The sequence below is a fragment of the Hippocampus guttulatus genome, chromosome 6 (assembly GCF_054856545.1).
Source record: "Hippocampus guttulatus isolate MCC_2025c chromosome 6, RoL_Hgut_1.0, whole genome shotgun sequence".
Lineage (NCBI taxonomy): Eukaryota > Metazoa > Chordata > Actinopteri > Syngnathiformes > Syngnathidae > Hippocampus > Hippocampus guttulatus.
The window spans coordinates 10,992,988-11,015,064 of record NC_141266.1 but is presented as its reverse complement, the minus strand read 5'-3'; the positions used below and the strand labels follow the sequence as shown (position 1 = coordinate 11,015,064).

Below are 22,077 nucleotides of genomic sequence, written 5' to 3'. Positions count from 1 at the left end.
CGCGCGAGTTCGTGATCCTGCGTGCGCGCGCACGCGCGAGCCGCGTGTGCTGTATGTGTGTCGGTCCCGCTTGGCCGCTCGGGATGATCTGACTTGGGAGTTTTCACCGACGCAACTACGTGACTCCTTCTGCCTCCTCTTGCTTTCCTGCGTGGGTTGCTCGCCTCCTCGCCACCTCTCCTCTTCTCGTCCCGGGAATGTTGACCACCGCGGCCTGAACCGGTGCTGCACCCCCCCCCCCCTCCCCGCCCCCGCCGCTCGCTTCACCTCCACACGGCCGTGCGTGCCCGAGACGGTCGGAGCCTGGCTGACTGTGAGGTGAGTGTGTACCTTCCAGTCCTCCCCCTCCTGGCACACGCAGAGGTGTCAGCGTGTGGCGGAAATTGAAACTCTTGTCGGTCGTTTTACAATCAACAGTCTTGTCGGGCTGCACTAAAACTCTACTGTATCCACGCTCGTTCTGTACACTTGAGTCCTGTTGTATGTTTAGACTTTCGGTGATCTTTGACGTTCCATTCAAGCTCGGTTCGTACACGATACTTGGAGGCGAGCAGCGTCCGCCTGCCAGCATGTCATGTTGACGATTGCATCACGTCAGTGAAGAGTAACTTTTTGCATCCAATGGGACTCCTGTGCCCCCTCAACAATTTGGCAGCGATTTCCCTGGGGGGGGGGGGGCGTGTGTGTGGGGGGGAGGGGGAATCCAAAGAATTAACTTATCCTCCTGCCTGGGGTGCAAGGTTGACTGAGTTTTGTTTTGATAGAACGACACGTCTTTCAGCAGCACCACCTCTCATTTCCAAACTTATGATACAGTACAGTACATGTCTGACAGCCCAACCTTTTTCCGCCACAGAGCACAGACCGCTTTTATGTCAAGTAATATATTTGATGGAACAGCATTGGTGAGACTGGGAAGAATTGTAGCATTTTTGACACTTGTGTCTCCATCTTTGAGCTCTTTTGACTTAGGACAGGGATGGGGAACTGGCAGCACACTTTGCGTGGCCCCTTCAAATAATAAGAAAAATGTTTTGGGTTTACAAACCTGAAATATTATTCCAAAAAATTCTGTTGACATACTGCATTCGATTTCAATGACAACTTGGGGGAAGTCGAGAATGAGTCTTAATATGAACAAATATTGGGAAAAGAAAAAAGATCTGCAAGCATGCAAATCAGCGACTTTTGCCAGTTTCATTGTACAAGAAGAGAGGAGAGCTGTTGCAGGACAACTCATTGCTGCATCACAGTGCTGATACACCTGCTCTCAATGCCCTGAGCATCTGACAGTTCCTTACCGAAAAGAACATCACCATGTTGGAGCAACTCCCCGACAGACCGAACTTCTCTATTTTTCTTATCCTCTTTCACAACCTTATGGGGATCATCAAGTTGACCCGTTTTGAAGACCTGGACAACATACAGATGGCCTTAAGTAAAGAGGGATGGCTGATCATGGAAGAATCCCCTCAGGATAGGTGGCAGCAAAGGCTGGGAAAGTAAATGAGATGATCACGATTATTTCAAAGGGGAAAACTTGTGACGTATGTCACACCAATCCTGAAACTTTTCAGATACACCTCGTGAACTCAGTGTACAGGAATATACAGTAGAGCTGAACATTGCATCAGCAATATTTAGGGTGGAAAAACACTGTTAGTGCCTTGAGGTAAACTGGTCACACTAGTTGGCAGAAAAAGATGGATGGAGAGAGTTTGTTCTTCAAAGAATGCATCCATCATCGATGTCATTTCCAATGTTTTGACTACCCATGCTTAAAATGCTGCTCCAATAAAATGCTCCAAAATGTTGCTGAAAAGCTCAAATTTGCTTGCTCCTTCTTCCCACGCGAGACTTTTTCAATGAGAAACGTCAGTTAAACTGAAGACTCCAAGGAGGCTGGCAGTCTTATCAAGTGGATTGACTTGTCATGAGTTAACACAGTGGCCCTTTCATTTAGGTAAATAGAGCAAGCCAACCTATATTAGAAACACCTCTCAATAAGATCTGTCTCGACACCACTCAGGCAGCAACCACATTTACAAATCGCATTTAGACCAAACCAATTCCAAAACCAATATTTGATTAATTAATCTTATGAATCATGCAATCGGTAGTAGCCTCAGCACTTTCAAACTTCTATGGAACTGTCTTGGAATGGCCTATAACTACAGTTTTAGGTTTCAAGGAAGCCATGTTTCCAAGAAGAGGTTTGGCTTGCGATGGTACATTGTGGATTAGGTAAACCAGAATCAGGCTTGTGTGTCCGCCGTGGGGTGTGTAGCAGTATAGCTGTGTCAGATAGGGAATAAGACGCTTCATTTACGAGGAAAAAAACGGAATCATTGCATGTAACCAGTCAAAAGCTGATTTTTAAAAATCAATGTCAAGCCAAAAATATCTTTGTGTTGTAATTGTAAAAGAAGGAAAGAAACAAACAAAAAAAAACAACGCGTTTGAAAATAAAGTTTTTCATGTGTTCTAATGGCCTGTTCGGAAAGGTAAATTACATGATAGTATTATTGCGTCTACAGCATCGTGCTGTAAATAACATTGTAGTATTATTGCATCAACAGCACTGTGCTAATTTGAGTTTTGAAATCCAGTAATTGCCAATTTACCTTTCTAAAAAAGAAACAGAGCATGCCAGTTATAAACAGTCGCATGAGCAATTCTTTGTTGGATAAAACATGCCATTGGACGTATTATAGCACAAAATGCATGCATGCGCGGATGCATGTATGCATGCATGCATTTGCCGTAAATTTGCAATATTCTTCTAAAATAATAGATAGCTCTAGAAACTTTATCAAATACCCGTACTTGGTTGAAGTCAGCCAACAACCTCACAGTCACAGCAGTCTTTCTTTGTTGTTCAGATGCTTGATGTAAGCGACTAAAGGCCTCAGACACCCACACAAAACGCAATTCAATCATCACTTCACAAATAACCAACCAGCAAGATTCACCTCAAACGGAGCAGAACAAAAATAGTTTTTTCACTTTGATCAGGATGTAATAATTCTGAGACGACCTTTTTTATAGAGTGGGTAAAAGTGGACCATTATTAGTAAATGCCCCCTATGCGTTTGAACAACATCAGAACAAGAGCAATGTCGGATCTTCGTTATATAAATATAAATATTTACTCACTTACTAATACTTTTATACATATATAAAGTCGACACACCCCTGTTTGTGACATCTAAAATGATAACCACAAAGAAATCCATCCAAAACCTTTTCCTCCTTTATTGTTGACCCTTAACCTGTACAGCGTCAGTGGAAGAAAAACTAAAATCCTTCAGAGTGGGATTTAAAAATAACCACCTGAGAAAATGTGGCTGCATAAGTGTGCACACCCTCTTAAATAGGGATGGGGCTCTGTTCATAATTAATCAGATACAAACCTATGTTAAATGGGAGTCAGCGCACACTTGGCACCATTTAAAGTACCTCGGATTAATCCCATTTGAAGTTTAGATGTTGTTTTACTGACATTGCGAGAAAATAGGTGCACAAACGTGACAGACAGTACGAAGAACCGGATATCCCTCCAAAGTTGATGAAAGACAAGAAGAAAATTTGTGTGGGAGGCTGCCAAAAGGCTGACACTAACGTCGGAGCTTCAGAAATTCCCGGCAAGTTCTTGCAGTTTCATCTACAGTTGAAACTGAGGCCTTCGTCAACGTGAAGGGAATATAAACAGTGCCAAATTTTAACCCAAAAACGTTTTCTTTGAGAAGTCGAAAAAAATGTGAAGGAAAGCCTACTCTTTTTTTTTTTTTTTCGGTTAATCATCCTCACCTTAAAAGCTGACGGTGTGTGCTGACTCCCATTTAACGTTGGTTTGAATGTGTTTAGTTAATTTTAAATGCATATCCCCAGTTCTAAGAGGCTGTGCACGCTTGTGGAACCACGTCATCTCAGTTGAATATTTTTACTTCCCCTGTGGAAAATATTTCATTTTCATATCCACTCCATAAGATATACAACTCTATGTGCTGTATTTATCCCTGGAACCACTCGACCAGTTGGCAGCCATGGACAACCACTGGGCAGCAGTGTCTTTTGCTCCACCCTTCACAAACGGATCACAACTTACCACTTCATCTGGAGCCCCAACAAACAGATATTGACTCAAACTGAACCAATTGTTGGAAACTGGGCTTAAGATACACTAAGGCCGCGTACACGCGTAAATATAGTCAGGCTGCGTTTGTCCCGATTTTGCCTCTTCTTGACTAAGGACGTTATAAGCTTGTCTTTTAAAAGGCAAGTCAACCCCAACATTTTTCTTTACTATAATAAGTTCCATGCAGTCCAACTAGTCTAAAAACGGCACCCCGATTAATATTGTGTTTGTGGAATATGATCTGTCCAGTAAAATCCACCCGTTTTTGTCCATCTCAGGGGGCTTTTGCCACTTGCTCTCTCGACTAAAAATGACATCACAGTTGCCCAGGATTCAGGTAACAACCAATCATGGCTCCGCTTCTGAAAACAGGTGAGCCACGATTGGTCATGTTGATTTTCAGTCAACAGCACGTGGCAAAATGACAGCCCCTTGAGATGGATAAAAGCAGTTGGATTTCTGCTCAATTCATATGGAACAAACGTGACATTGATCAGTGTTTCGACTAGTGGAGGCAAATTGAACATATTACTGTAAAGCAAATTTTGGGGTTGACTTGCCCTTTAAGATTAGCTTTATGTTATGAGGTGTGTGGAGAGTCGATTTGTCCCAAATATAGGTTCCAAAACAAGTCAGGCCGACAACCTTAAATATTGCACGTCTTCAATATTTATGACCACAAGTCTTCATGTGGGTGAGTTAAGACGACTACTTTTGAACTGTTTAACTCCACGGACTGTGACGTGAATGTAACCAGTCAAAGAAGTACCCTAAAAGACAAACGATGAAGCAGCAGTAAATAATGCTAAATATGTCTGAATCAATGTCGTTTATTTTATTTATTTATTTTTTAATATAAAAGGGGGTTCCATTTTGAGAAATCAGGTGTGACCATGTGAGATACATCTGCCTCTGAGGACAGAAGGCGGTGGAAGAAAATCTTTGTGTGCGGTGATCGGTGTTGTCCGATCATCCATTACAGATAACAACAACTGTCAAATGCATGATTTGTATTGATTATTTTTTTAAATTAATCTTCATGTGTGGGGTCTGCCAAAGATGAAAAATCTTTTCAGATTTGAAAACTCCTAATGTTTTTTTCCCAGCCTAAAGCGGTAAATTTTAACTGCTGGACCCCGACCAAAGCTCGTTCAAAATGACAGTTTTCTTTATTGTTCTTAACTTCCATTAAAGTGGGCTGCAAATTTGGGATGCAGGAAAATGCGGGTGAGAGCGGTTGAGAACCTTGACATCAAAGCAGCCCGAAAGATGGATAGGTAACCGAATTGAATGACGTGTCTGATCAGCTGACTGCTGGCAAAAACTTCATGTTTCTTCATACACTTTTTTGAACACTTCCACGTCCCAAACCAAAGAGGATTTCTCTCCCTGCCTCTGCCCATTAATTCCTCCTTTAGTTCAGTTAGGTTGCGGTCCCATCCCTCCGCGCAAGGCGGCAGCTCAATTTGTGGTTTGCGCTCACCCCCTTCACACCAGGCCTTCTGTTTCAAGTCAGTGCTCAGTAAGCACAGACATGACGGGGCATGAACTCTGCAAGACTACAGGCTGCCAAAAGGCTGCTGACTGCACATATTGCTCATAATTATAACCCGTGCAAAGTATACTATTATTACCCCAGCATTCAAAACGTGAGTGTTTTGTCTTGATAAATCCTATGAACGTCAGAAAATTGCATTGCAAATTGCTGGCAAAGAAAATGTCTGCTTGGTAGCAGCTAGACCAGCAATGTGTTAGAAGGGAAAATAGGACACGTATTTTACATTGGATCTTGTCTTTCGGGACAAAGGTAAAAGTGTGAGTACTACTCTTGTTCTTCCTCATGTGAATGTACTTAACCACACCATAAAAGTGGGGAGGATATCCTATTAACTGGTATTGGAGCTATAAGAGCTTGTTCCTGTGCTCTAGGCAGCATTCCATTGGGTCTTGCGTCAGCCAGCAGTCATTCAGCACTAGTTAGTCTAGGCTTATACATTGTTCATGCCCCCCTCCCTGATGTAATGACACCATTAACTCAATGCCTGCCGGGGGACTCGCACAACACAGTTTATGTACGTCAACTAAGTGGATCTAAAAGCAACTCTTTTTTTCTGGAGTCAAATGCTCAGGTGGACTGTCTGGGGTCAAAATACAATCTGCTCCTGTATGTTTGTTGGCTACATTTTAGGCCTGAGTTGCATCATCAGACTCTTGTGTCTGCCTCGTATAAAATGTCTTTCCTGAGTTCATTTGACAAATATATCACCGTTGTGAAGAAAAACAGTGCTCGTCTGCTGGGCTACTTTGTTTCGGATATTTTTAAACATACTAAAAAAACAATACATTCGGAGGATTGTTTCATTGTGGAGAGTAGATATAGCATTACACAGTTTTTCACTATTTCTCAGTTCCTAAAACGTCCGCCCAGTGATGTACCAGTTGGGCAACCAGCATGAGTCTCCCCCTCCCGCACTATATAAGAACTTGATCGCCTTTGAATCAGTGTTTATTAATAGCTGCCCATGGCTAATATTACATTGTACTCAACTAATACATATTGCTAACTTATAAAAGGGAGGAAAAAAAATACCATTCTGCTGCAGACTGAGATCAACAAGGTTGATTCAAAGGCGGGTGAGTGACTGCTGGCTCAGAACTGGATTCTAGCAATGGTGGTTCAAAGATGTCGAGATGTGTAGGATTCAGAAATATGCCGCTTTGTCGAGCAACTATTTCTGAGGTTGTTGTCGTGGTATTTGATTGACAGTTGAGTGGGGCGTGGTTTCAGTGCATTCAACGAACATGATGACAGCATTTGAAAGGAGACAAGAGCTTGATTTTTCAAGTTTGAGGCCTTCTTTTTAATACTTGGCCATGTTTTTTTTTTGGATCTTTCAAATTTCGTAGGCCTGATATCGACACTGTGTACATCAAATTTCAAAAGTATACATTTTCTTGCTTTACAGAGGACTTTAAATACAAGTTAACTATTCAAATTTGAGCACTCACCGTCAAAACCACATGATAAGTGACACATAATTTTGTTCTGCTCTGCAAGGAATATTTCGAAGAGTATCACAAGGATCTATAAAAAGCAGATCTTTGCTTGTCTAACCTCAAGAATGTGCATTAGATCAGGTTTCTCACTGTCTGGTTTGGGTCCAAATATGGCTGTAACTAGAGACTCCTGTAGAGACAAGAGTATTACCGGTACCTAAATTTCGACAGGTAACTAAAAACACCTAATGGACCCTTGGTGCAGGTGGGTCATGTATGCTGGCTGTACAGTGATGCCTGATGAAATATCTCTTCCACATATGTGTGTGTACAGACTTGTCAGTTCACCTTTGTCACTCTGTCCATTTGTCTGCCAATTCCAATACTGTCTCTTAACAGACCCGTTGCCAGACCACAGTCTTGAAGGCGGCACATGAACTACAAGGGTGAGGCACACAATTTCGTATCTCGATATTCATGTGAAATACGTCGATGTACCGTCGAAAAAGGGTGTGCAAGTGCAGTTTGGATTAGAACATCGTTTTTTTGCCCTCTTTAGTTCATGTTCTCTCTCAGAAGTGGTTTTTGCCCAGCGTTTTGGAAAGAACTGATCCAAGGACGTTTGCCTTTGTCGGCTTTTAACAATCCTTCGAAAATGTCCAAGACAAACATCAGCATAGTGAGCGATCGCCGGACCGGTGAACACTTTTTTTCTGGGTGATTCACATTCACGTAAAACTATCGGAATGCCTCATGGGCCGAGGGGCGAATGACGAGCACACTGCATAGACACACATCCATCCTATCTGTCTATCTATCTATCTACACTCATAGACCCATACAGTCTATGAGCCAATGGTATGCCAGGATGATGCTCGGTAGTAGCCAATGGCAGAGCAGCTATAAGTATGTTGCGTTCAGGAAACTCAGAGCTGCGACGAGCAACCCATACTGTATTTTTACCTTTCATATCTTGAAATTTCTTTCGTAACAAGAGGCAATATTTTCCTGTTGAGGCGTTTCGTTACTTGAAAATTTCATATGAAAAGACATTCGTAAGTAGAGGTACCACTGTATATGGCACAGCCAGTTACAGCCAGACGTCCGAACAAAATCGGTGAAAAGGCAAGAAGAAAACTTGTCAAGGACGCCACCAAGAGGCCAACAGCAACATCGAAGGAGTTTCAGTATTTTTTGGCAAGTACTAGCTGTTTCGTATTTGTGACAACAGTTTCACATCCTCTTGTTATGACTGGGCTATTGGGGAGGGTGTCAAGATGGAAGCCTTTTTTTCTTTTTTTTTTAAGAAAAGCATCTGAAACAGGCTACATTTTGGCAAAAAACACAATTGAAATCTCCCAAATGCATGTGGGAAAACGTATTGTAGTTTTTGGCCATTACTGAAAAAGGTACAGATGTTTGGCTCAAACACAACTCTGCTCACCAAAAGAACACGACACCTGTAGTGAAGCATGGTGGTGACAGCATCATGCTTTGGGACTGTTTGGCTTCAGCTGGAAGTGGGGCCTTTATCAAACTAAAGAGAATTATTCGCAGTTCCAAATAGCAAACAGTGTTAGCTCAAAGCCTTCTGGCTTCTGTTGGAAAGTAAAATAAAATATCAGCAAAAGCTCACATTAGAACCTCTTTTGGAGTTAATCGGAGGCGCTTTAAATTGTGGCAGGTGTGTGCTGACTCACATTTAACATGAGTTTCAATGTGATTGTTTTAATTTTAAAAACACAGCCACATTCTCACTTGTAAAGGTTGGGCACTCTTATGCAATCACATTATCTTTTTTTTTCTTTCCCCTCTCTAAAAACATGTTTGAGTTGTATCGGCTACAAATCAGATTAATGGTGGGGAACCTGGCATTTAACCAAGGCATTTAAAATAGGGTGTGTAAACGTTTTACAGCTACTCTATAAGGTCACATAGCTTTGCTACCACACCAACTAACTGGGTGGTCCAAGCCTTTTGCACAATACTGTACCGTATTTTCCGCACTAAAAGGCGCACCTAAAAGCCTTACATTTTCTTAAAAGCTCACAGCGCGCCTTAAAATCCGGTGTGCATTGTGTATGGTCATTACGGTAATATGTCGACCCCAAAATGGCTCCTTACTGGAGACATACAATAGTACATGGAAATAGAATAGCGGCAAGAGAGTTCAACGTGAACGAGCCAATGTTATAACTTGCTGTTGGTTCAGTGAACTGTGTCGCTGGTTTATGAAATGTTTTTGTTGCAACTCAGAAAAAAGCAGAGCTGTGGTTTGGTTTTTTAAAACACACTCTTTATTAATGGTTTTCACAGTCTCAACAAATACAGGTACGTCTTTGACCGTTTCTGTGCCTTCTCTTCTTCCATTCGACTTCAGCCTACGAAAAACGTAAATTAATGATTACTTCAATGAAACTAAGAAAATTTAAAATAATGCATCAAAACAGAAAATCAAGGAAACCACAAAAGAAATTCTATAATTTTTATAATTTATAATCCGGTGCGTCCAATATATGAAAAAAAAAACAAAATAGGCCATTCATTGAAGGTGCGCCTCATAATCCAGTATGCCTTTTAGCGTGGAAAATACGGTACTTGTCATACATACCTGAGAGAGAACAATATTGTACATCGGAACAATATGTATGCCTGTCCTTGTTTTTTTGTTTTTGTTTTAGTTTTTTTTTTTTAGCATTCATAAGAGCATAAAATGAATCTGGTTCCCATTCCTTCATATTGGCCACATATCTCTATCTATCTATCTGTCTATCTGTCTGTCTGTCTGTCTGTCTGCTGGTGTTGATGGTGCCGCTTGCAGTTTGGATGATGCTAAAATGGAGATTGAACTGTATTTTAACCTTGTGTGCGTGGGTCAATAAGGGCCCATAAATGGAAGCCAGCTAAACCTTTGAGGTCATCAATATCTCCAACTTAGAATACTACAGTATTGCACCCTAGGCCAAAGTACTCATTTTGCACATTGCATAAGACTGGTTCTCCATAAATCCTCATCCAATTAGGATTCCAAAAGACCTTTCTCTCATTGACTGCTGCTATTCAGCCTCCCCCGGCATGACATCAGGCCCTCTCTTATAGCCCCACTTTACGCTGCTGCGCTCAAATAATGAAAGCTGCCAATTAATGACTAATCAACATGTGTAACAAGCACATCCAGTGAGGAGTGACTGCCATCTAATCTGCTGATTAAACCAGAATACAGAGATGCTCTGTTCAACTTGCTCTGTTGCATTGCAGAAGGAATAACAGGCAGCCCACACACATGCATCAACACTCGCACCAGCAAACTCGTCTGTAACGCACGCTCTGCTGACATGTTGATTACTGGAATGAAAAGTCTCATTTCAATTTCACATCTCATTACAGTAAAATGCATATTGAGCCATGCATGTTCAGATGTAGTGTGCACAGTTTTTAAAGTGATGCAATCTATAAGTTATTGTAAACTGTGTACAGTGTTTAAGATGGCCCTTTCGACTGATGGTAGTCAGAGGAACACGATACATTACAGGCAATTAAGCTGTTCACATGTACAGTAGTCTCATCACCCATTTATCATGGTCCTACAGGTCATGTTGCTATAGAAAGTTTGGATAACTCCCAGAGTCACCCTCCAATATTTTCATTGGAAGTGTCGATCTAGTTTAAACATACACACTGCAATAATTGACCTACCCCCTCTTGGGGTTGTGGTACGGTCAGTACATTAATTTCAGTGGGCTGTAGAAAAGACTGCACACTTGGACTTGGATCTGTGCCATTTTTTGAATTAAGGGTATGTTTGTGTTCTGGCCTAAAGAGCTGCAAGATTTGGGCTAGGGGAGGAGGTCAACCATGGGGAATGGGGTAGAATTTTGGAGAAAAGGGAGTTAGTGGTGTGGCAAATTGGTGATGTGTGGGTTAATAGTGGGAATTAGTTGTCTGGAGTCGGGTTGAAGTGAGCCTGTGGAGGCCTTTTCCATCCCATCAATTCTCCAAAAGAAATCTAAACTTATCAAAATGTTTTCATGAATTAACTCTTCAGGACTGGAGCTTGGAAATCAAATTTTTGCATCGAACATAGATCCAGGTTTTATTTGGACCATATTCTTGTTTTGTGTACTAATAGCAGCTGGAAATCTAATTTTGATTGAATAGATGATACTACCGGATGGCAGGGTGGAAGACTGGATAGCGCATCTGCCACATAGCGCAGTAGCCGTGGGTTTGAATCCGGCCCCGAGCCTTCCTGTGTGGAGGTTGCATATTTCTCCCCCGTCCCTGTGTGGATTTTCTCTGGGTACTCCAATTTCCTCCCACATTCCCAAAAACATGCTCGGTAGGTTGATTGAACGGTCTCAATTTTCCCTAAGTGTGATTGTGAGTGTGAATGGTTGTTTGTGTATGCCCGGCGATTGGCTGGCAACCAGTTCAGTACCCTGCCGAATGCCCGAAGACAGCTGGGATAGGCTCCAGCACGCACTCGACCCTTGTAATGATCAGCGGATTAAAAGATGGATGAATGATAAAATTGGAAAATTAAAATTTACCTCTTGGTAGAGCAACGTTACCAATAGCTCATAGTGTAGTTTCATCTACTTAGGCATTTGCATGTGTGTGTAAATATAGGTGATGACTGCGTATTGGTCGACAGACATCCATCCCCAGTCTTGTCTGTGCTTATGCAATGTTGAGTAAAAACTAAAACTAACTTGACAAGACAAGCTCAAATACAACTCATAATAATGTCTGGCTTACAATGGAATTGTTACACTGAGACTGAGTGACTATGGCCATTAAATGATTCGGAAACTGCCCGTTTCAAGCAAAGCGTACTCTGGTCCCTCAATGATCTTAAGCCAATGGAGTGAGGATTTCCCAAATTTCCACCGAGAGTGGCAGAAAGGTAATATGATTTGCCAGTTCAAAAGATGCCGATTTTTCATTCCATTAAAATTAATCATCAGCTACCAAGTAAGCTCAAGTTGATAGTGCCTTAGTATTGTTTTCCTTTGTCGGGTAGTCACTGTTGTTTCTGAACCGCAAATGTCTGGTTTGCAGGATAAACTTCTTTTGTTTGCATTCACTGGAATAGAACACAAAACGAGACAACCTTCCCAAAGGCACTCTTCATTTTCTTCCACGATCAGCTCTTGAAGGTGATTAATGCCTTGTTGTCCCTATATGTGTGTCTGTATGTTATATCTGCGCCAGCTAGAGGGAGGAGAAGTGGGGGGTTGCTGTATCGCACATACTTTTACACCCAGTACCCGATATGGAAAAAATGTGTTCCGTGCATTCCAAAGATGACTGAGCAGAGTTGAACAGCCCAGTGTTCAGCTGTGTCCAGTCCAATCAACTGGGGGCAAGTTGAGTAAGATGAACACATTTTGCAATTATATACACAAAGAGAGAAGTTGACACAGCTGCACAGCTGAGTTGGAGCTGTTTTTTCAGTTTATAATAATAAAACCTCCAGTGCATGCAGAGGCGTTATCCCAAAGCAACAAAAAGGGCTATTGTTATCGCAAAAGAGATATCATATGAGCGGTAATTCACCATTCTTTTCTTTGTTTTTACCTCGTGAATCTGTTTCCCTAATATTTGTTCTTCTGCCATTTGAATGACTTAAGTGACGAAAACTTCACTTGTCGGTGCTTCAATATTTGCCCAAATAGCTTGTTAGTTTCTCTTTCTGAACTAAAGAAATCCAGGGACTAAAATATAAATGGAGGAAGGCAGGATGACTTCAAAAAAAAAGGGACAAGTTGACAGGACAGGCAATCTTGACCAACAATTGGGCTGAAAAACTCACGTGGGCCCTTACCTTGGGCCTCTATATTCATGGTTAAGTTTAAGGGTTTTCCTCTCTGGGAGTTTTTAATGGGCACAAATGAAGGGCGGAAACTAGCTATCAGCTATTATTTATGACAAAACATTAACTTCAAAACTTTTAAAAAATTAAAACATTGCTTCAATTCATACCACACGTTTATTTTTCATATATTTATTTGGTTTGCCCTAGGATGAAAATTTTCCTTGTGGTGGGGAACCGGGTGGCGCTGTGGTGTTTGATAAGCGCCTTCAAAATAATCTAGTCAAACAAAGGTTTGTGTACTATGCTTATTTAATGCACATACGCAACAATATAATTTCCAGTTAGCTATTTACAAAGTTGATGATGATGTCTGTCTGACCAAAGGCTACCCCCGCTTACCCAGTGCTCATTGATGAGAAGCATCGCCCACAATTTACATCAGACATTACGATGGTCAGATTTTAGTTAAGCTACTATTGAATTACATGCAAAATTCATTACCAGTTTAACCAAAATGATTTTTAACTGAGTTTCCAAGCGCTACATTTTGTGACATTTCCATAGATAAGTTTGCAAAAGAAAAAACAGCATTCTTGTATACGCACCAAGTTTATGCAGCATTGAATTTATTAAAACTGTAAATGGCTCAACTTGCATAAAATGTCTAATCTGAACAATTCATTATATTAATGATTGTGATATTTTAATGAGACAGTGACGTGTGAAAATGGGCTCGCAGTGATGAAATTAATATGAACAAGTACAAATAAGTGAATGACAGAAACAAAAGCAATTCTCGAGTGTGTCACCAAGACGGGTGACAATTTCATCCTTGGGCCCATGTTTCATCCTTATTTAAGTGAGACTTTGATTCACTTCCTCTCCCTGTAAGAAATGAGTTCAGAGAGTTTTAATTGGGCTTTATTTAAAATAGCGGAGATGTGTGATGATCCTAGACTTAGCCTCTGGCTTCTCCCTTCAGAGCTTATCACTTTGCCATGTTATAGCTGGAGACATTTGGAGCTATAAGCAGGTATCAGCACATTCACCTTGAAGGCAATGTAAGCGGAATGACGTTTGTTTGTAAGAGGTGCACGAAAGATGCTGTTCTCAATTTAAATCAGTTCAGTTAAACCAGATGTAATCACCTTACCGATGGTTAGAACCACCACACCACAGTCTCTTTTTCTGATATGATCCAGCAGCATTAGGATCATTGCACTGTCAAGGCCAAAGGTCAGTTTTAAGCACACTTTTCAGTTGGAAGCAATCAAATCAAAGGGTAGACAGAGGCTGTAATCCCTGCACTGCAATGTCTTTGATTTCGGCAGACGTTCAGCAAAGGTGTGCTTGTGTTCAATACCTGAGTCACTGATAGGCATAGTCATGTGTTCCAAATCATTTTCATATTGCACTCCCTTCCAAAAGTATATGAGCGCTGAGGCCATTTTCTTCTGTCATCTGCTGAACACACTATGGCTTGGCATAAAGAGGTGCTGTGACAAGAGATCAACACTTTACCCCCCCCCCCCCCTCTCCCCAAGGTATTTATATCCACATTGGATACTTCAACTTTCTGACTGATGCATTGGATGCATTGTGATTTTTGCATTTTCTCTATTAGTATTTGAAAGTGGAAAACAGACAACTTGAGCTGAGCGAGGTGAGCCAATGCTGTGCAATGGAAAATCTGTATTTGTTATTCGTTCTCGAATGTTTGCTATCGAGGCTTATTTTCGTCAATCCCAAGCAACTTCTGACTCCTAATAAACATACAGTCCAAGTCCAGCTCGTCAAGTAATTCATGGCGCCTAATGAGGAACCGCCTGGAGAGTTTAGGTTGATGTTAATTTGTTTTGTTTTTGTTGTAAACTGTGTGTCTGTAAATAATGTGTAAATGACGAGCTGTCCTTGCATGCCAGCTGGCCGGACCACACAAGCATTTACACAGCAACGCACACATACACACCTACTGATGCACACTCATTACAAGGAAGCCCATTCAGCAGTCGGGGCTACACCATTGCCAAGGTCTTTGTTTAGATTTCATTCATGGTTTGATCATTATTTGCGAGCAATTTTGGATGTTCTAAAAAAGCCCGATGTTCTCTAGATTTCTTGGAAGGGAGGAAAAGGAAAAAAAAATGAGGAAACTGAGGATAGTCTACTTCAAGTCACACTAAACGCTGGACAGATTTTGTTAATTGAGTTCTATTTCTGTGAGACTTTGAAACTACTACAGGGAAGGCCAGGTCAAAGTGTCAACATTTTGTCTATTTGGAGGCTAATGACAAGGATGTTTTTTATTCTCATTTTAATAAAAGAAAAGGTGTTGCTGAGAGTACAGTATAGACAGATTAGATTTTCCTCATCCTTGATCATCCACAAGTGTTTTTGTGTTCCAGTTGATTGGAAGATTGCCATTTTGCATTTTTAGTGATTCAACCTGCAAGTAAGTAACTTCCCGTTGTCAAGTGCAACTCCATAAAAAGCTTCTCAAATAGCATAAAAGTGCTCAAAATGGTTGTTTTACACATGCATCCACATGTAAACATCCTCATTGACACACACACTTACGTATGTATACCATACATGGCCAGATGTGCAGAGCCTCATAAAAAGAAACACACACATATTCGCGCTAGCACTAATGCAAAAACAAGATAAAATTAGCTTTAATTAATGACAGGCCTTATTTTTGGCAATAGCAAGAGGGGTCATGAACTGCTGCATATCAGCGGCACTCATGGTATTGAGCCTGAAGCAGCTTGATTCCAAATTTACCTCCGGGGTCTAACTTAAGACCTGGAGAGGTGCCTGCTGTATATTTTTGGGTTAGCATTCAGGGATGTTTACCCAGTGGTAACAGTACCAAAAGGTAAGTAGGATAGGGGTGATTAAAAGAGTGCAAGCAACTTTTAAAGTCTTGTAAGGACTCATTGCATCTGGGGTGTCAAACCCATTTTGTCACGGACCACATTTTAGCTACCGTTTCCCTTGGAAGGCTGCTGTTACCGAAACTCTATAAAGAAGTCAAGAAAAACTGTTTATTCAACGACTGTTTATGTTATTGTAATGAGAGGTTTGGTGACAAGAAAATGCTTACAATATCATATTTATTACATCTGAGAATTTGAAATTTTGGTATAGATTTTAGCAAGTGTCACGGAAGTTGTCATGTTTGATTTGCTGTCGCAGGCCACATAAAATGATGTGACGGGTCAGATCTGGCCCCTGGGCCTTGAGTTTGACACCTTTGCATTACGTTGAAAGCAATTCAAACTTTAGTTTTGTGTACTTCTCTTACTATACTTCATCTGCTTCACCTTTCTTCTTTTTGTTTTTCTTTCTTTCTTTTTCTTTCTTATTCTTTCTTTCTCTCTTTCTCTCAAATTAATGTGAATTTTTTTTTCTGCAGGTCCGTCTTCCAGCAGGACTGATCCAACCGAATAGATTATTCAAAAGAAGTGAACAACTCAAAAACATGGCTGTGGCTGGATGTCCTGATTACTTCCTGCATCATCCCAATTATCCGGTAAATTGCAAGATTGATTGTTCCGTCATTGTGAGATGTTCTCTTGCTTTATTTAAGGGGTTTTCCCCTCATTCAATATTTTTCAAAGTCCCCAAAACAAAATAATAACTTAACTAGACTATAGGACGTAATTGTGCCGATGAGATCGGAAAATTTGATCCCACCTCATTATCCAGTAAATTTCGACCAAAATGAAAATAAACTTAGTACATTGAAGTCATACAAAAGAAAAATATTTTCGGAATTTCAGTACAAATTAGAATAAGTGTGTATGTGTTGCAACGTATACAGGCTGTGATTGAGAAAGTGTATTTGAGGTTTTAATGGGGTTGACTTGTCAACCCCATTCTAAGGTTGGGTTTAAAATGACTGAATGAGGTTGAAAATGATTACATATATTTGTTGCATTGCCCCCCCTTCCCATATCTCAGTGAACATTGACAGAGCGCTGTGGGGCACAATGGGAGATGCAGCCGTTTTACATATCTTGTATTCAAGTTCGGAACTTCTGAGTTGAGCTGGGGGGAAAAACCCCCCCAAAAAACAAAACTCTCAAGAGCTGAGAAGATGGCAACAGGGCCGTGTAAATAAATGATCAGATTCCGTATACATTTATATAAAATGTTTAAACTTTTGAATCCAAACTAAATAACTTTTTTGGGAAATGCAGAGGCAAAGCCTATAATAAACAAAGCATGAGCCATTTACTTTGGATGGTGTTTCAACCAAACACGATCCACGACGATCCAAGACAGTTGGACCACTTTTTAAACAAGTGGCAAAACATCTTTACAACACTTTAGATTGGTTTTAGAAATTCAAAATGTTGTTAAGTATTCTTTTAAATCACAATATTTTTTTATTTGTAAGTGGTGAACATGGATATTTCTTTTAATGGGACTGACTTCATCACCAACTGACGCTACATACTTGCGTGCATTTTGGCCAAACACTTTTGTACTTCATAGAATGGGAGGCCAACATCCTGTGTGTAATTATGAATTTCAATAGGTATAGTAAGAAGGGCCAGTGCTGGTTCTGGCAGGGCCACTACAACCAGCATAAGTTGCTTTTTTCTTTGCATCACACCCTAAATATCTCCTTCTACTATTGAGTCTATGATCGCACATGGCCTATTTGATAATGTCTGTCACAATCAGATGTACATGTGAGAGGTGCAGGGTCACCATCCAAAAAGGCTTCATGTCGCACCCTGCTTCCTCGACTTAAGAAATGGATCGACAGTATGATAAATTGGGACTAAAGATTAACAATCATGTTCAATGACTTCTTGTTATTACACTTGGATTTGTATTACTTTACATTGCAAACACTTGTTTCAAGACAAGAGCTACACGAAAGCCCAGTATATGGTGCGAAAGAGTCGTTAGTTTTGCTCAGTGGAGTTGAACCATGACTTGAATGCACTCACTTTTAGAATTTGTGCTTTAGCATCACCGGGCAAACATTGTTGTAGAGCTGCTTGGATGGCAGGGTAAGGAATCAGTCACAGTCTGGTAGCTGGCCCGACAGGCAGTGTGCGTCGATAATGGTGATTTCGACTATTTGGACTCGCAATTTGGGTGAAGCACCGTTGACTTTCATTATCATTTTACATCACGATGATGCTAGTCTCATTACGATACTTTCAGTCTGACCAACGGAGCTTAAAGTTGAGACAAATGATTGGCTACGGTCGGGTTGTTAGGTGATGTTGCTCGAACACGGCGAAGACGGCCAGGAGTTCTTTTCTCATTAATGGTTGTGAGTGTAAAGATGGCTCTTGCGGTCCAATTCCAACGCTGGATGGCTGGAGGTAAACCAGGCTGCAAGGGCGACATTTGCTCTTTTCCTTACTGGCATTTATGGTGTCCCTCCTGCATTTTTTTAAATAACCAGACACCCTGGAGGCCAGGCAGAAAGATCTTGTGTTGTGTATTTGTTGATACTGAAGCACTTCAAAGAGGCCTTTTGATGTCGAAACAAGGTATGAAGGGTGAGCGAGTGTTGAGAACACAAATGTAGATCAACACCCTCCCTTTAGTCAGCAATTAAACTATTGTTGAATGCCCATTTCAGGTTTTTTTCCCCCCCCGGTATGAACTTTGTTCAGTGTCTTTGCAGAGCAGCTAATCGTAGCAGGATAGTAAAATTGCATTCCGAATCATTGAACTCAAACACATGGGGAAAAAGGCAAAGATCAAAGAGCCCACCGGTTTTTCACCTTCTTGTTTCTGGTCAATAAATCCACAACCAGAGTGAAATCATGAATCCGGACCAACATTTCAAAACCTTCCCTTTTCAAGTGTGGTAAACCCATGGAGTCGAAGATATACTATTAAATTTGCAAATATGCAGTACTCAGGGCTTGATCTCAGTATTTCACTGATACCTGTGATTCTTAACCTTGGGGCCTAAGTGTGGGCTGTGAGCGCCACCTTGCCTGCTGCAAAAAACTTTGTTATACAGGCGTGGTGGCCCTTATGATGTGCTCCAACAAAAAAACGGTGACCCTATTTCGGATATTTAGGCTACAAATACAGTATATTATACTGTATATATATGTTTTTAAACTACAAAATACATGGTGCGAATGTCAAGGAAGAAGCAGACTATCACAACGAGAGGACAAGGTATTTTTGTATTTTTGCAACAGAGACTCTCCACACTTTGTGTTCAAGCCACAAGGCCAGAGGAAATGATGAATTTGGACCCATTCTCCTGCATTCTATTCATTGCTCATTAAGTAATATTTGTCTCAATTCAACATTACTTGAAATATAACGTGAAGTCCGCCGCAAGGAAGTACAACATGAAGTCTGTCCAAAAACATTCAAGTCCTTCTGTGACCAATGGGATCTTGTACTCTGCGTGCATGCCACAGGGGCAAAGCATAGGTCAAAGGAGCCTGATTCTTTGAATAAGGATACACTGTATTTTATACTGTGGCACCTCACCAGAAGCCGGCAGACTGACTAATAATAGCCTTTGCCTTGTAAGACTTGTACAACGTGAGCCTGCTTCATTGTGATTAAAAACATGACTCGGGGTCTTAATTATCTCATGGGCTATATTGTCTTGTGGAAATGTTCCATTTATTCTCTCATTGGGACCAGCAGAAATTGACAGGCTTGCATTTATGAAGCTGTAGTTTTGGAGGAGGTGTGCTGTGGAAGACAGACGGTCTCTGCCATCATCAGCCTTCAGTCCAGGGACATTCCGTTCCTCCTCTTGTTAGGTCCTGTCTAAACAGTAAATGCATTCCCAATCAATGGGGCTCTCCCTGATCTGGTTATTTAAAAAACAAATTCAAGTTAAGTCCATAAATTCTTTCCGTCAAGAAATAAATAATACTTGTTCACATTCAGTATCTGAGATGAAGCAGTGTTTGAAATGCTTGGAATGTATTTACCGAACATAATATTGTTAGATGATCCAAAGTTTACATACATCTTTTGGATAGTTTTTCTGGACATTCAGTATTGATTTATAGTTTTACCTATATTTATATATTTTTTCATAAAGCATGTGTTCCCATCAACAGATTTTGTGAATAAATTTGATGATTTTCATGTATATTGGCACTATTTGGACTTGCCAGAGGACAGTTCTCTTAAATGAAGTGGATCAATTGTGCATTACTCAGCTGCATCTTGCACTTGTACATTTGATAGTGGCAGACAGGAACAAAAATGCCATGTGTGATCATAGACTCAATAGTACAAAGAGATATTAAGGGTGTGCTAAAAAGGAACATTTCGAGAAAAAATGAAACTGAGAAGAGCTGTAACATAACCAAAAAATGTTCTACTTTGTTACTTTTTTACGGTATTTTACTTCAAATGAAATATATAAATGAAGTCATTTTAATAACTATTTCCATTATCACGTTGTCTGCCTTTTTTTGTAACTACACTACCATTTTAGTCTTGTACTTGACAAAAGTATTATCTTTTTATCATTAAATCCCTAATACTCTGATATACTTTGTTTTTAAATCATATTTTAATTATGGCTGTTATTTTCTGAAAGATGCAGGCCGCTGTTGAGTGTTTTACTGTCTTCATGAAATCCCTTTTGATCTGACCTTGCCTTTCTGCCCTGATTTTTGTCTCCATCAGCAGGACAATATAGATCGGTCCACCAATCACAGACAGGCGAACCTCATTGGCCCGGGCTTCCAACAGTCAACCAATCACACTTCACCAAGCCATCAAGGTGTGTTAATGACTTTTGTGTTTTCATTATTAAATTATGTAATTATTCAAATTAATTGATGACTATATATTTTGAAAGTGTGTGTGGGTGTGCGTTGGGGGGTACCTGTATGCTAGTATGCTTAACATATGAATAGAAAGGTCACAGAAAGTAGTACAATTATGTCTGGGTTTAGAGGTCACTGCACTACTTGTGGTCATATGTGTGTCGCCTGTCTTCAGTACAGTGCGCAGGCCTGGCTGATGGGTTGGAGATGGGGTTGTTTTATATTTGGCCCTCTTCCGCTGTAAACATTTGAGCAGTTCAAAGGGTGATCTGTGTGGACACAGGGTGCCATTATAATTACGTGGCCTTTCAAATTGTACTATACAGGATTGGTCCAGGACAATCGGAGCATGAGATTTAAGTACAATATTAGCTCAGCATGGGAGGCAAGGGCGGGGAGTCTGCACGGACTCAGCCAATGAATTGGAACGCTTGGCCACGGCATGGGAAATAAATGGAGCAGAAATTACATTGTCATTTTTTAGCATCAGCCGCATGGAGGCAACTGAAGAGAACAGGGGAGACCAATGAATGGAGATGACTTTATTTTTTATTAATGTTGTTTTTTTAAATTTTATCCCCCCCATTTATGTCACACTTGCGTTGAGGGCCTGATTACTGAGCACCCTGACTGTTGACCACTTACTTCGGCATGTAATGGGTTACTTATTGTAGCTTACAAGACTGAGAGCATGTATCAACTACTCTTGAAATATGACCTTGCTTGTAGCATTATTAGAGGGATGGTAGCCCTTGCTGATTTTTTAGGCCCCGAGCAATGATCGTTGTGATGTCTCTATTGTTCATGTCGAAAGTATTATTATTATTATTGTTGTTATTATTTCATCTAGTTGCAACACGAAGTTTGTGGATTTGTGTGAAAAGCTGTTGCCAGGGCAACGCGCTTGACAACGCCCCCTACAATTTTTTGGGGGGGGCAGAGCAGCCCTGGTTGTACGTGTGTCATGAAGATCAATGAAATTTTGGAGGTATATCTAACAGCCCAAAAGTTTCTTGGAGCCATATGCTAAAGCTAACAGGGAGTTTGCCACTTTCTTATGAATTTGGATCCATTTTTGGCCTTTTAAAAGTTCAAACAAAGTTTAAAAAAAAAAAAACCTCTGAGAGATTTTATCCGCTTGTCTTGAAACTGTGGGAAATTGTGCGGTTTTTACAAAATGACTCAGTCGCGCCCCTTGGAAATTTTTAATGAACCAGCCCCGATTGTATGTTTCAAAAAGATCAACAAAAAATGTTATTTCATTCAAACATTGTTGCCATTTGTGACACACTTGTTCGCCAAGAAAAATGACATGAAAACATTTG

The 22,077-nt window shown here is 40.7% G+C and overlaps 1 protein-coding gene across 5 annotated transcripts in view; it reads left to right on the top strand.

Moving 5' to 3' along the window:
• Positions 1–14: 14 nt before the first annotated feature.
• LOC147203518 (growth factor receptor-bound protein 10-like) overlaps positions 15–22,077 on the top strand; it is a 72,933-nt gene continuing 50,870 nt past the window's right edge. For 3 of the 5 annotated variants that reach the window (XM_086113268.1, XM_086113270.1, XM_086113266.1), the window contains exons 1-3: positions 16–318; positions 16,372–16,488; positions 20,610–20,706. In XM_086113268.1, coding sequence (XP_085969394.1) covers positions 16,438–16,488; positions 20,610–20,706 — 148 coding nt within the window. In that variant the 5' untranslated portion in view covers positions 16–318; positions 16,372–16,437. Of the gene's footprint in view, positions 319–7,534; positions 7,582–16,371; positions 16,489–20,609; positions 20,707–22,077 lie in introns of all 5 variants that reach the window. The other 2 variants (XM_086113267.1, XM_086113271.1) reach the window with 2 other exon arrangements.